The following is a 12,723-nucleotide window of genomic DNA, read 5'->3' on the forward strand; positions in this document are numbered from 1 at the left end:
CAGAGTTTGCCTCAAAAAGGGTGAGGTGAGAAAGGGGTGGGGGGCGGGGAACAAGGCTTACTTTTTCCCCCCCTCCCTTCTGGTAAACAGTTTGTCTTTTGGGGAAGAGATGTGGGCTTCAGCAAAGCTAAAGGAACTGTGTGAATGGCTGCTATCCATGTGAAATAAAGAAGGGTTGTAATCTTTTGTCAAAAGTGTCTAGTTCAAGGATTTATAAATAACACTGGCTGTTGTAGATTCTGAAGGGTCTTGAGACTCTTTGGTCTGCAACTGCATGTAAATACTTCTGCTGTAGTAGCTGGACAGCAGATACTTGTTAGACACTACAGTGGTATCATGGATACAAGATTCTTGATGCTGGGGCTTCTTTGATGTTGGGATGTGCAAAGGGTTGTGATTCTGCGGCCACTTACATTCCCTTCCACAGCCCTTTTCCTGCTGTTTGTTTCCGATTCAGCACAATGTGTGCTTTCCCGTGTCCCCTGGAGCAGCTTTGTGGGAAAGGTATGCTGTAATTGGTTTATAACCATTCATAATGACTTGGCAACTCTGAATAGCAACAAGGAGCAACTTAACTTGTGATTCATTTAAGTAAGCTACATGGATTAAAGGCACTCCCAAGTGTACAAGTTGAGCAAGTTGCTTAATTGGACGTAAATTTTCACATACAGCTTGGAAAGAGAAGAGTTTGTTTTGAAAGGCTGAATTCAGATGCATGGGCAAACTAATTGTGAGCAAAGTTTAATATTGTCTTTTTTTGGGATGTCTCAGTTTTTTAATTCAAGAAGTGCTAGTATACCCTTGCCTCTTGTAAAGCTAATGTAATGTTAACTTGAGATTTTAATTTGCAGTTGTAATAATCTGACATTTCTTTTGGTGTAGAACAACAAGCTCTGATTTTGTAAGGCAGGATCGGTACCACTGCTTTGGTTTTAGTCTTTTACCAGTTCACTGTATTCCTGCTTATTTTGTCAAGGCTCCAGTTTTGGTGTTTGGGGGATTTTCTGGTCAAGGGAATTTTCTCACACAACGCCCATGATACGAGCAACCCACCAGCTGCAGGGCATGATGATGCGGCAGGCGGTGCGGCAGCCCTGGTAGTTGTAAGGCCACGGGTGGTAGCCCATGAGGGGCTCGCAGATCCGCTGGCACTGGGTGTAACTTCGCCGGCACTCAATGCAGCACACGCCCAGGTGATCCAGCATGGGGTCAAAAGCCATCCCTTCACCTTCCAGCTGCTGGAATGTAAAATATTAAACGTCATCCCTGTGCTCTCGTTCTCACGGAATAGCAGAATACATCCATGCTCCTGTTAACTCCACAAAGGGTAAAACCTGTGGTCTTGGGCCTGTAGCAGTTGACCCACTAAGTGACCCATGCATCTTGCTTTATTATATTTTCTTTTGTCTTGCTCTCTTTGGCAGAAGCATAGAATTGGTGCAATAGCCCTTGTAAAATGGAAAGAACAACAGGCAGCTCTAATTTCATTATTTTTATTTTACAGTGCTTGCAAAAGCTCCAGCAACAGTAAGCTCCTCCCAAACTTTAAATATTAGCGATGGAAAAGATTTCAAGATAGTTACCTGAATCTTTCATGAAGGTGAGAGTTCCTGAAATGCATGATGTGGTTTTTATTATTAGTTTTAGTTACTGTATTCTAATGATTTTTGCAGCATTTTTAGAAAACTATTCCTCTGGGCCCCTGCAGTTTTCTGAGGATTTGGCTCTTGTCTCTCAGTCTGGTTCTTTCCCTCCCATCCCACCACATTTAGGTGCATTGTGGACAGTGAGAATTCTACCTGTTCTGTAGCTGACAGTAAGGAGTTAAATGGAGCAAAGCATGCATAAAATAACTAAAAGCCTTTACCCTTCAAAATTCCTTTCCTCATTTCTGGGGCAATGAGGAAGTTCTGGATATTCTGCTTTTGGAAACCTGGGTTGTTCTTTGCCCATTGGTGTTATTTCAAGAAAAGCAGCAGTAAAGCACAAATGCTGAAGTACCAGTCAACTTTTTACCTAACCATTTTTCATTCATTTTTGAAAAGCAGCAGCACAACAAAAAACGTGACACAGAAAGGTGCGCACCCCTTGTCTGGGCTTGTTCAGGACACTAGTACAGACAGGTGATTTTAGGGACCCCAGCAAATCCTTCCCAGTCTTGAGAGCAGGGAAGATGTTTTCTTGAATCTTGGATCCTTGAATTCAGATACCTGCACCATGAACACCTGAGCTAATTGTCCAGGCTCCACTTAGAGTGAGTAAAGATAAATAGCTCCAGGGAGGATTCATTTCATCCTTCAGGAAAGACCTAGAGCATAATTAATGGTCCTTATCAGTCCAGTGCCTCTGTCTCTACGAAAACCTGGTGACAGGCATCAGTGCAGGAGCTGTTGGTGAAGGTGAATCCTGCCCTGCAGGCTGAGGGAAGATGCAGATGGCTGCATCTGTCTGGCCATTCTCCATTTGGCCCAGCTGCCCTCTGGCTGGAAGAGCAGACCTGTGGCTATTGTTCTGCCTCCAAAAGCAGGGCAGCTCAGACCTCGTGGAGATGGTCATGTTAGTAGCTCTGAGAAGAAGCTACATTCCAGTACCACTGCTGTTTTAGTGACCTCGTGAGAGTCGATTTAGATCCACTTTATTTGGAGTGATTAATTTAAGTTTAATTAAGGGATGTCAGCTCGGCAGAATGCTGTCACAGTATAATGATCTCCTGCTGTTGCATAAATGTCAAGTCAAAGCTGGGACTTACTTCCAAAGCAGGAGGCATTTATCTTGTGACAGTGTTGTATTAAAATGACTTATTCCTGCTGCACCAAATGGTGGGTGTAAATTGTCTGGCGCTGGTGCAGCAGACTGGAAGGTGCCTCCTGCACAGCCAGTGTTCCTGCAGTGCAGCAGAGGTGTTGGGACACAGCAGGGTGGCTCCTCTGCTCTTTCTGGGGGCTGCTGCTTCTTGAAGGGTGAGAACAAGTTTTACGACAGTCATCCTCCACCCACTGCTGCTGTCTCAAAACAGATTCTTCTCTGTCAGGTTCTTGCCAGTCTAGGGTTACTTATCTTCATAGAGAAGAGACTGAGAAAGAAATGTAATTGGCTGGACCTTTATTCTCTTTGCTCCCAGACATTTCTGCTGTGTTCCCCTTTAACAGTCATGTCTGATGCTAATTTCTGTTTGAGAGTGTAGCCTGTTTCTAGCTACTGGACTCTGTTCACATAGTAAATGATGGGGCTTAGCTGTCTGATTAAGAGCAGCTTTGATTTGTTTCTAGAAGGTGCTACCCTTGTCAGATCTCCAGTGCTGTTTCCATATGGATCTGGAAACCTCAAAAACCAACTTAAGGCATCAGCTTGCCTTAATCTTGTAACCAGATGCACTTGTGCTTGTTTCAGACTGAAATCTAATGAAAACTGGGAGAAGAGGACAGAGGGAAGACATTTTGAGCTTCTTACCTGTTTTACCAGTCTATTATTTCCTAGAAAAGCTGAACAAAGAAAGACTGTGCAGATTAAAAAAAAAAAAAAGACAAGCCCCACATTACCAGTGTTACCTGCCCAACACAGTCCTGGGCTCTGAAGGAAGATTACAGTTCAAATACTTACATTGTATGGGTTGTCTGGATTAAATGTTTGATCAGTTTCCTGTGCCATTGGCCTGGTTTCATTAGCCTGGTGGCCAAGCTCTTGAGTCAGCTGCACGGCACGTGACCTGGGGTTTACTTCGTCAGAAGCACCTTCTAAGTCTTCCTCATCAAAGTATGGTTCTGATTGGCGCTTGTTTCTCTTCATTTCTCTCCTCTGGTTATCTGAAGAAATAATCACCAGAGGATAATCTTACCATGAGTGTGTCCTTGTAGTTACCTAATATTTCAGTGATTTCTTTAAATATTAAGAAAAGGAGATGATGGAGGGCAGAGAGAAAGCCAAAACTGTGCCTTGGCAAACTTGATATACATTGCCATGGGAGCTACTTGCCTTCCTATGTTGTGTCTGCAGCCAATGTCAGTATGATTGCCTTTCCCCCCTCCCTCCTCTCCTTGAGGCAAAATGTGAGATTTGTTGGGGGCTTTTTCACCCAGCACTGATACTAACTCAGCAGCAGTTGCCAGCACTAGCAAGACCAGCTGTATACATCTCACTTTTTAAAAATGCTTTTATGGTGGGATGCTGCCCTGCTTTCAAGGACATCTTGGTTCTGGACAGCTTTGATACTGCCTTTTTTCCCATTGTGATATGTAAGGTCATGAGGAAAGAGAATATTGGTAGCTTGGATCCACAGGTGCTCAAAAATTTGGTAATTGTTTTTTCACATGTTGTCACGCCCAAGTGTTCTGATACTAACTGGACCAAGGAGGAATAAATATTTTTGAGCCTTCTCTCCTCCTACACCTGGAAGTTATCTGGAGGAGTTGCCATCGTATTGGTGACTCCTGAACACCTTTGCTAAGCTTGCCTAAGGGCTCCAAGTTCAGAGCTGTAAGCCAGGAAGCATCTTCCTTCCATTTCACTGAATTCCTCTGAGGAAGCAGGGTAGAAAATAGGAGAGGCTACGGTCCCCAATTCCTGGACAGTGTTCCTGCCACCTGGTGTCAGCTGCCTACACATTTGGGGGCCTAGTTTAAACTTCTGTCTTGTCTCTAGAAGGAGGCTAACCTCTCTTGGAACTGTTTCATCTCCTAGCAAGTCACCTACTTGGGCTATGCAAATTATCTGAGTAAATGTGAGGATGGAAAAGATCTAGGGAATAAACTCCAAACCCACCATGTTGGCACAAACCCAGAAAGGCATGGGCAAGGGAGGAAACGAGTCTGGTTTCCCAGATGTGCTAGTTTCAGTAGCAAACTTGATGTAGGGAAGGCATTTAGATGAAGGGAGGGATAACATACTTTTCAAATAAAAGAAATGTTACCTTTGGGGTATGTTGGTCGCAGCCAGAAAATTGGAAGATCCCTGCAAAGCTCTAAAATTTTGGGGCTTAGGAAGCTGTTATGCTTGATAGGCTCATCTGCAGCCACCCAGATAAGGGAGTTTTTGTCAAATCTCACAGGCATGATTTCATCTTCCTGCAAATAGAAGAGTATAAATCCTTTGCTGTTCAGTGAGCAGTCATGTGCCTGCTTGCTGTTAATTCTTGAGCACCAAACTGTATAATTATCCACTGCAACTAATACTGAGCATCCTTCTGTGTCAGGAATGTGCTGAGCCAAAGCCTGCCACCACTGAAATGAAGGGCAAAGCCACTGTCAGCTTTGCTAGGGCTCTGATTTCACCCATCTCACTCCTGGGAGGCTTCTGCCCCATGCATGAGGGATGAGTGTCAGAGATCTTTCAGCCCAAAGCACCAGAATTTCAGGTGCTGGAAACCAAAGATCTACCACCTTCAGCAAAGCAGCAATGAAATACCAGCAAAACCCAAACCCCTCATTTTTCTTATGCCCTCTTCTCATTTGACATACTCCCAATATATAACTGTATTTACAATGTGTGTAGGGAGGGTGAGGGGTGGAATCTTGTTCAAAAGTTTTAGAGAGAACATAGCTCGAGAACTGCTCCAGCTTCAAGTCAATGTGATCTGTCTGATTAAAGGTCTTGTTTGGTAAAAGCAATTCAATTGACCATAAGCTTGAAGTGCAAGTTAAAGGAGCCTGCCTTTTTGAAGTGTACCCTGCAGGTTTTTGGTTCATATCTTCAAAGTAATGTAGGAAAATGCCAGTGATTGATTCTTTAAAGTTGTTAGTTCAAAGTATTATTTTACATAAAATGTGTAAGTATTTTATAGCAACGGTGAAATATTAAAAGAAAACTAACTTTTGAATCATGAAAACCAGCATGATTTCAAAGTTAAAATTCTAAATTGCTTTCATAAAAGTCATCAAGACTTGTTATATAACTGGCTAGATCAATTTATTCCCTTGAGGAGTTGTTTCTTTAATGTGTTTATTGATTTATTTTGTAGGTCTCAAGTCATTTAAATTTGCTATCCAATCTGCATGCTGCTCTTTATTTATATTCTCTCTCTAAAGCTTTTATCAACATCAGAAATATCTGACTCTAATTTTCAGAAATAAAAATATTCTTTGTTTCTGTTTCAAATGATCCTGGCTTGTGAGCAGCCAGAACTTGGGTATCTGTAAAACTCATTTTACTCAACAATTTTTGTAGGTAGTGCTATGATGCCCATTGTGGGAAAACAGCATAGGCATACTTTCTCCTAAATACTTCCATATGAGAGAGATGACTTGGCCTAGAAAAATAAATACTACTTTGCCATTCCTGTAGTACATCTGGCCTGGAAAATTGAGTGACAGGGAAAAGTTAATGCCTTAGTGGTAGCACTAAGTCATCTGCTTGGTGCATGCAATTCATTGCAACAGTCACACAGGTGATGCATCTTTGGAGAAGACGCACAAAAAAAACAGGACAAGGAAATAGTTTTACTGTCACCAAGTAGAATTGGAAATAACTTTTATTATCTAGGATGATGTCTTCAGGTCTGTGACTTTGTTTTTACAGAAAGATGAAAAATTCAAACTTTGACTTCAAGTAGTAGTACTAGTTAAGCAAAGGCCAGCTACCTTTAAATAAGGCAAGGCAGGAAAGATAGAGCTGTTTTTTTCTGGAATTCATGCAAGTTCTCTTTCCCATCATGGGGAAAATCCTGCCAGCTTCAGGAGGCTTTGTAACTTTTGCCATCCTTTCTGATTCTATTAGGAGAAATCTTTTCCCCCTTCATTTTAAAGCAGATGCTCAGTCATCACAGCACCACTGTAGGGAGGTGCAGCCTTAACAGTGCTTCTCTCCCAGCTAATTGTATCTGCCTTTATTCTCCCAGGAGCAGAGCAAACCCAGCGAAAGGGGCTGTGGATCTCCTGTGCTGTCCTGCCAGGGTGCCAGTAGCACCCAGGCTCAGCTGGACTCACATCACTGGAGCCACTCCTGTGTGAGCAATGAGTCTGGGGGTCTGAGCTCTGTGGAACTCAGGCTTTTGAGCACATAAAACAGTCACCTTTTGGGCGAGTGTGAGGAGGTTTGGTGGTATCTGGGTGAGAACTGAAGCTTCTGTGCTGGTTGTGATGCAAATTCTATGAAATTTAGTTAACGTGTAAAATGAAGTTTTATGCTAAGAAGGCAAAGTCATATTTTTTAAAAAATAAATTATTTCTTCTGAGTTGTTTTAATTTTTGCTATCTTTTCCACAATTCCCTTTTACTGACTAGAGTGATAGAGTTCCTGCTTCGGCTCAAGAGCATTGATACAAATCTCCTGGGATTTACCAGTCCTCCTTTGCATTGACTGAAGCAGCTGCTCCTTCCACGCCCTCCCTTCCAGCCTGGTGCACAGCCTGGTCTCAGGCAGGTGCTCTTGTCATGGTGGTCTCCTGTGGCTGTGGTAGAAATCAGTCTGTGGCCTCCCCACTCACTAATCTGTGGCTTCTCACAGTGTCCCTGGACATAGTGACATATCTGACATCAATCTTGTTTTTCTTATCTTACCTTTTCATTCCTTCCAACAAGTCAATGAATCCTCAGCCAACCTATCCTACGTTCCACAGTCCTATTGCGAGCCTGAGTGGCTTTCAAATGCCATTTTTATCTAAGTACCTCCTTTAGGCTCTCTATACAAAGATTAGTTTAAAAAACCCCAACAAACTAGCCCTTACCAGCTCAGATGAGAGGCTTGCTTTAGCCATAGCATCAACTTCAGGGATGTGAGCTTTCGGCTGAGCTTTGATGTAACACTTTTCTCCTTCAGCAAAACGGATCCCAGTTATGCCCTGCAAAAGCAGAAGGCAGGGAGTTGTGCACAGCCCTCCAGCTCCTCACCACCCACAAGAAAGTGCCACTGAATTTCCAGTCTGAAGGTTAATCTTATTCAAAACCAGAAGCAATAAAACACTCTTCCTTCATAATTGTAACTTCACAATTTTGGTCAAATTCATCTAGAAGTTTTTGCTTGATTTCTGAAACTGGGGGCGTGTTTTATGGAAGTGCTTCCATGCAGGCTGTAGGCTACTTGGAGTAGCTCTGTTAAGGAATTAGGTGACATGATTTGAACTCTAACTTAGCACCTAATGTAGGCAGTCTTGAAATTGTGTTAGCTGGTGATGTGGTACCCTTCTGACACATTTTTACAAAAATGTGGGGGCACCTTGGTTCAGTTTGTACAAATAAGTGACTGTGACAGCAAAGGGAAGTTTGTGATGGGCAGTTTGGTACAGAAGTCTGTGTGTGGGACTTTGCCTGGCCTACTAAGGTGGAATGCAATTGCATAAACCATATATGTCTAGTTTTAAGCAAGAGAAGGAGCAACACTCCTGCAAGTCCTGGGATGTACCTTCCAGCCCTGTGCCAGAACCCCAGAACCCCTTTGCCACTGTCTGTAGTTTCTACATTTCTACTGTAGGTTTTTGGGTATCCATAAAAGAGCTCTCTTCTACATTATAAATTTAGATACCTCATTGTAAATGGCAAAACTTCTGTGTTTTTTATGTGGTTGCACATGCTCCAGTCAACCACCTAAATGTAATTACCTAGTGCCCTTTAAGTTGTGCTGATTTTCTGCCTGGCCTCTAGCTGCCAGGAGAAAGGGGTGTGGGTGTTAATATGACCCCTCTCATCTGCCTTGAAGGGGTATCATGGGTGCCTTCATGGGCAGTTTGGGGTGCCACAATGTAATAAAGACATTAAACTGTTAGAGAATGTCCAAAAGAGGGCAATGAGGATGGTGAAAGGCCTTGAGAGGAAGCTGTACAAGGAGAAGCTGAGGTCCCTTTGTCTCTTCAGCCTGAAGAAGACTGAGAGGAGACCCCATTGCAGTTACAACTTCCTCATGAAGGGAAGAGGAGCGGCAGGCACTGATCTCTTCACTGTGGTGACCACTGACAGGACTCCAGGGAATGGCCTGAAGTTGTGTCAGGGGAGGTTCAGGTTCGATATTGGGAAAAGGTTCTTCACCCAGAGGTGTTTGGGCACAGGAACAGCTCCCCAGGGAAGTGGTCACAGCACCAGCCTGGCAGAGCTCAAGAAGCATTTCCACAATGCTCTCAGGCACAGGGTGTGACACTTGGGGATTGGTGCTGTGCCAGGAGATGGAGTCAATGATCCTTGGGGGTCCCTTCCAACTCAGCATAATTGTGATCTCATGCAGCATGAGATGGATGGTACTGGGGCACCTGAGTGTCTGCAGGTCCTGTGTAGCTGGACACACCCCCTTCAAAACAAAATGACTACAAAAAGCAGTGACAGAGGGAGGGACTGGCTATGTAAGGATTAACATTAGGACATAAGGCTTTGTGGTGTACCAAGTGTGCTAGGAATACCCTAATATTGCCAAATTCCAAGCCTTCTCTGACCATACAGTCATTCCAGCAGTGCCAGTCAATCCAAAACTGCTAATGTAAACACCAGCAGTTTTTACTGCTAATGTAAATTAATGGAGACTTGGAAGCACATATCTTCAGTTGCTTTCTCCTTTGCGTGCATTCTTGGCTGAAAACCCAAGTGGCATCATCCCTTTGCTGAAGTTTTCCCTGCCCCTCTGTAATTACAAGCAGGCACTGTCCCTGGGAGGTTCCTTTAGCTTGTTGGTGTGACGAACTGATTCGCAACCTGGTTGTGACAGGCAGGATCTCACCAGCAACACATGTGGAGGCAAAATGAATTCAGCATCTCTCCAGTGGACTGGTGCTTTTGTGCAGATGTGAAATGGCAAAGGCAAATGAGAAGAGCTCACTGTGGATGCTCTTACTCAGCTGCTAATAATGTTGCTATGGTGATGCTAATGAGAGTTGCATGAAGGCAGAACCACAGCTGCTGGGAAAGTTGGGGTCCAGCATCTCCTGGCATGGATTCATTTGCTCTTGCTGAAAAGCCAAGGAGCTGGATTTCCTTGCCTTTCTAGATCCAGCAAGGTAAAGGTGGCTGCTCCAGAAGCAGAGATGCTTCTTTATTTTAGGTGCTGCTTTGACTTAGAGAGTGCTTAACACTGAGAACCTGAGATTGCACCTGAGAACATTTAACTGCAGGGTCTGGGGTCTGTAAATGGGTTTCTGCAAGATCACACAGATGTGCCTTAGTAGCTCAAGGCAGCTCAGATACCTGCTCTATCAGAGCTGCTGTGCTCTGCTGAGGTTTGGCATCTGTTAGTGCAGGCTCTGTGCTGAGCAGCCACAAGTTGCTGGGGTGCCCAGGTGTGTTTGCTGTCAGCCCAAGTGGCCCAGCACCTGGCGTTTGGTGCATGGATGCCTAAACTGTGCTAAATGCCTCCATCCTCTGCCATAGGGGTGAACCCAGGCCAAGCCATGGCGAGGAGCTCCCATCCTTGACCTCAGGCCAAAGGAAGCTCCCCAGGGCAAGCGCTGTAGAGTGGTGTCTCCTTGGCTTACTGTGTTGACCCTGCGCTCCTCAAACAGGGATGTTTGGGAGAGGTGTTTTTGCCAGTTCAAACCACATAAGATCATGCGAGCGTTGTGTCGCAGCCCGATAGAATGTTTTTCTAGTAAGGCCCCAAGGTCACATGTCATGGTTCTGCTCAGTGGTTTGAAAATGTGAAGTATTTACATGGAGCCAAACCTGATGCAGCCTAATCCACACCACTTCCCAGAGTTGTACCTGGCAAGGTTGATCTCCAGAAAGCACTTAGATTTTTGTTTTGGAGGAAACTGCCTGTCTCCCTGTGAAAGCAAGCCAGGAGAGCAAAAATGTTCGTGTGGATGGTTGGAGGCTAGGAGCTGAGACCGACTTCTTTGGGGCAGAGAAGTCAGGGCAGAGCAAGGTGTCCTTAGGAGTCCAGCACTGGAGTATGGTACATGAAGGACAAGAGTGGCACTACTTACGATCTGAAAATCATGGACTTCAACAGCCTCTTCACTCCCACTTCCTGTTTTGAATGTCTCTAAGTTGTTTCCAGCATCTATTTCCATTGATCCATCTTGTACTTTTCCATTAATGCTCATAGTGTAGTGAACGTTGTACACCTGGAATCAATAAAAGAGCAGTAGCACATGCCAGTAATTACTTACTGCCTTCCTTCTACACCAGGCAATGGGTCAATCTGACTCTCATATCCCTATTTAGCTCCTAAATTTTGCTGCTGCAGGCATTTGGTAACCCTCCAACAACCAACACTGCACTACTTCAGCGTTGGGGCAGGCTAGCAGTGGGGTAGCCAGCCCTGAGAGACCTTGTTTGGTCTCCATCCTTGGAAGTTTGGAAGGCCTGACTAGATAAAGCCCTGAGAAACCATCTCTGACCTCACAGCTGTCCCTGCTCTGAGCATCAGGTAGGACTAGAGACCTGAGATCGCCCTTCCAGGGAGTGCTTATAGTTTTATTTCAAAAACAATGTGGGGTGGGCCCATGCCCATGTTCACTCTGACCTAAAAACCTTCTTCTAGGACATTTTAGGAATTGCTTGTTACGCTGGCATGATTCCCAAAGGATGGCAGCTGTGAATGTCCTACTCTGAAGGAGCCAACCCCTATTTATCTTTTACGATGTTTTGCTGAGGCACAGGAAAACAGGTTCCTCTTGAATACGAACATACTTCCCAACTTGTAATGGATGTGAACTTTGTTTAAATTGGATATGAAGTTGTATAGACTTGTATTTTCCATGTCAGCGTATTTGCCCTTATCCTATTTTCAATGAGGAGAGCTACAGCGTGGTTTGTATTTGCTGGAGGACCACAATCTGTGGAGGGGGTTTGTGATTCTCTTGTGCAGCTCTGCTGAAAGTGCTGCACAAGCGGTTTATTTTGGGTCTTAAAAAGCCTTTACAGCATTTTAATGAAAAATCTACAATGACAGCTGGAAACAAATTTCTTCTTCTCTCACCTTGGCTCAGGGAAGTCTAAGGTGCTAAAGATTTATGGTTCCTCAGTTATACACAGCCACTCCCATATTTCTACTTTCTAGGAATCCTGTTGAACATGATGCATAAAACCAGACTGGTGTATGTGGCCTCCCCCTGATAGGGGCTGAGCTAGAGTTGAAACTTTGATACTGTCAGTTAGGGAAGAATTCAAAGACATAAAATAAAACCAAGAATTTTAAAATTGCCGTAGGCTTTTTTTTTTTAAATTAATGATTCTGGATATAATTTTTGCAGTTGCTTCCTAAACATTTGCAAGTCAACTGCAGCTTTCTGAGTTTGAAGACAGCTTGGAAAAATAACTCTCAGCTTTCCCAGTATCTTCACCTAGAGATCAACTTTGAACCTTAATGAAAACTGTGAATGTGACATATTTTGTATGGCTGGATTTAGATGACAGGAGCATTTAAAAAGGGAAGCATTGTTCTGTACTCCACAAATGCACCCACCTGCTCAGAGCTGAAAGCACCATCCCTTGCCTGTGTCACTGTTTGCATGCCTCTCCCTTTTCAAAAGCCTGGAGAAGCACATGGTTCTTGCAGCGGGTCTTGGAGGTCAGCATTGTGTCCTGTCTTTTTGCTGTAAAACCTCGTACTTTTCTTTCTGATTATCTGAATTATCCCTATGTGTAGGGGTGTATCTCACAGGGCCACCTTTGCTCTGGCTGCTGGAATTCACACAAAGCTCTCCTTGATGAGGGCTGGCGTGTGGCTGGAGGCAGTACAAAACTTCTTCCAAAGTAAACTCAAGGGTACTAATTTAATTTATGGAGAAAGTTACATTCATGTGTGTAACATCATGCTTCAAATACGTTTTAAACACAAATTCTGTGTAGACAGAAAGAAAGGTTAATCCGT

At 44.0% G+C, this 12,723-nt stretch overlaps 1 protein-coding gene across 2 annotated transcripts in view; it reads right to left on the minus strand.

Annotated features, from left to right (window-relative positions):
* Window positions 1-1,022: 1,022 nt before the first annotated feature.
* The window catches only part of CNMD (chondromodulin), a 12,990-nt gene continuing 1,289 nt past the window's right edge, over window positions 1,023-12,723 (minus strand). Inside the window, exons 3-7 of one of the 2 annotated variants that reach the window (XM_062514784.1) lie at window positions 10,832-10,972; window positions 7,658-7,771; window positions 4,907-5,060; window positions 3,601-3,803; window positions 1,023-1,235 (exon numbers count right to left, since the gene is read on the minus strand). In XM_062514784.1, the coding sequence (XP_062370768.1) occupies window positions 1,023-1,235; window positions 3,601-3,803; window positions 4,907-5,060; window positions 7,658-7,771; window positions 10,832-10,972 (825 nt within the window). Of the gene's footprint in view, window positions 1,239-3,600; window positions 3,804-4,906; window positions 5,061-7,657; window positions 7,772-10,831; window positions 10,973-12,723 lie in introns of both variants that reach the window. The other variant, XM_062514783.1, reaches the window with a different exon arrangement.

Source organism: Cinclus cinclus, chromosome 2 (genome assembly GCF_963662255.1).
Source record: "Cinclus cinclus chromosome 2, bCinCin1.1, whole genome shotgun sequence".
NCBI classification, from domain to species: Eukaryota; Metazoa; Chordata; class Aves; order Passeriformes; family Cinclidae; genus Cinclus; species Cinclus cinclus.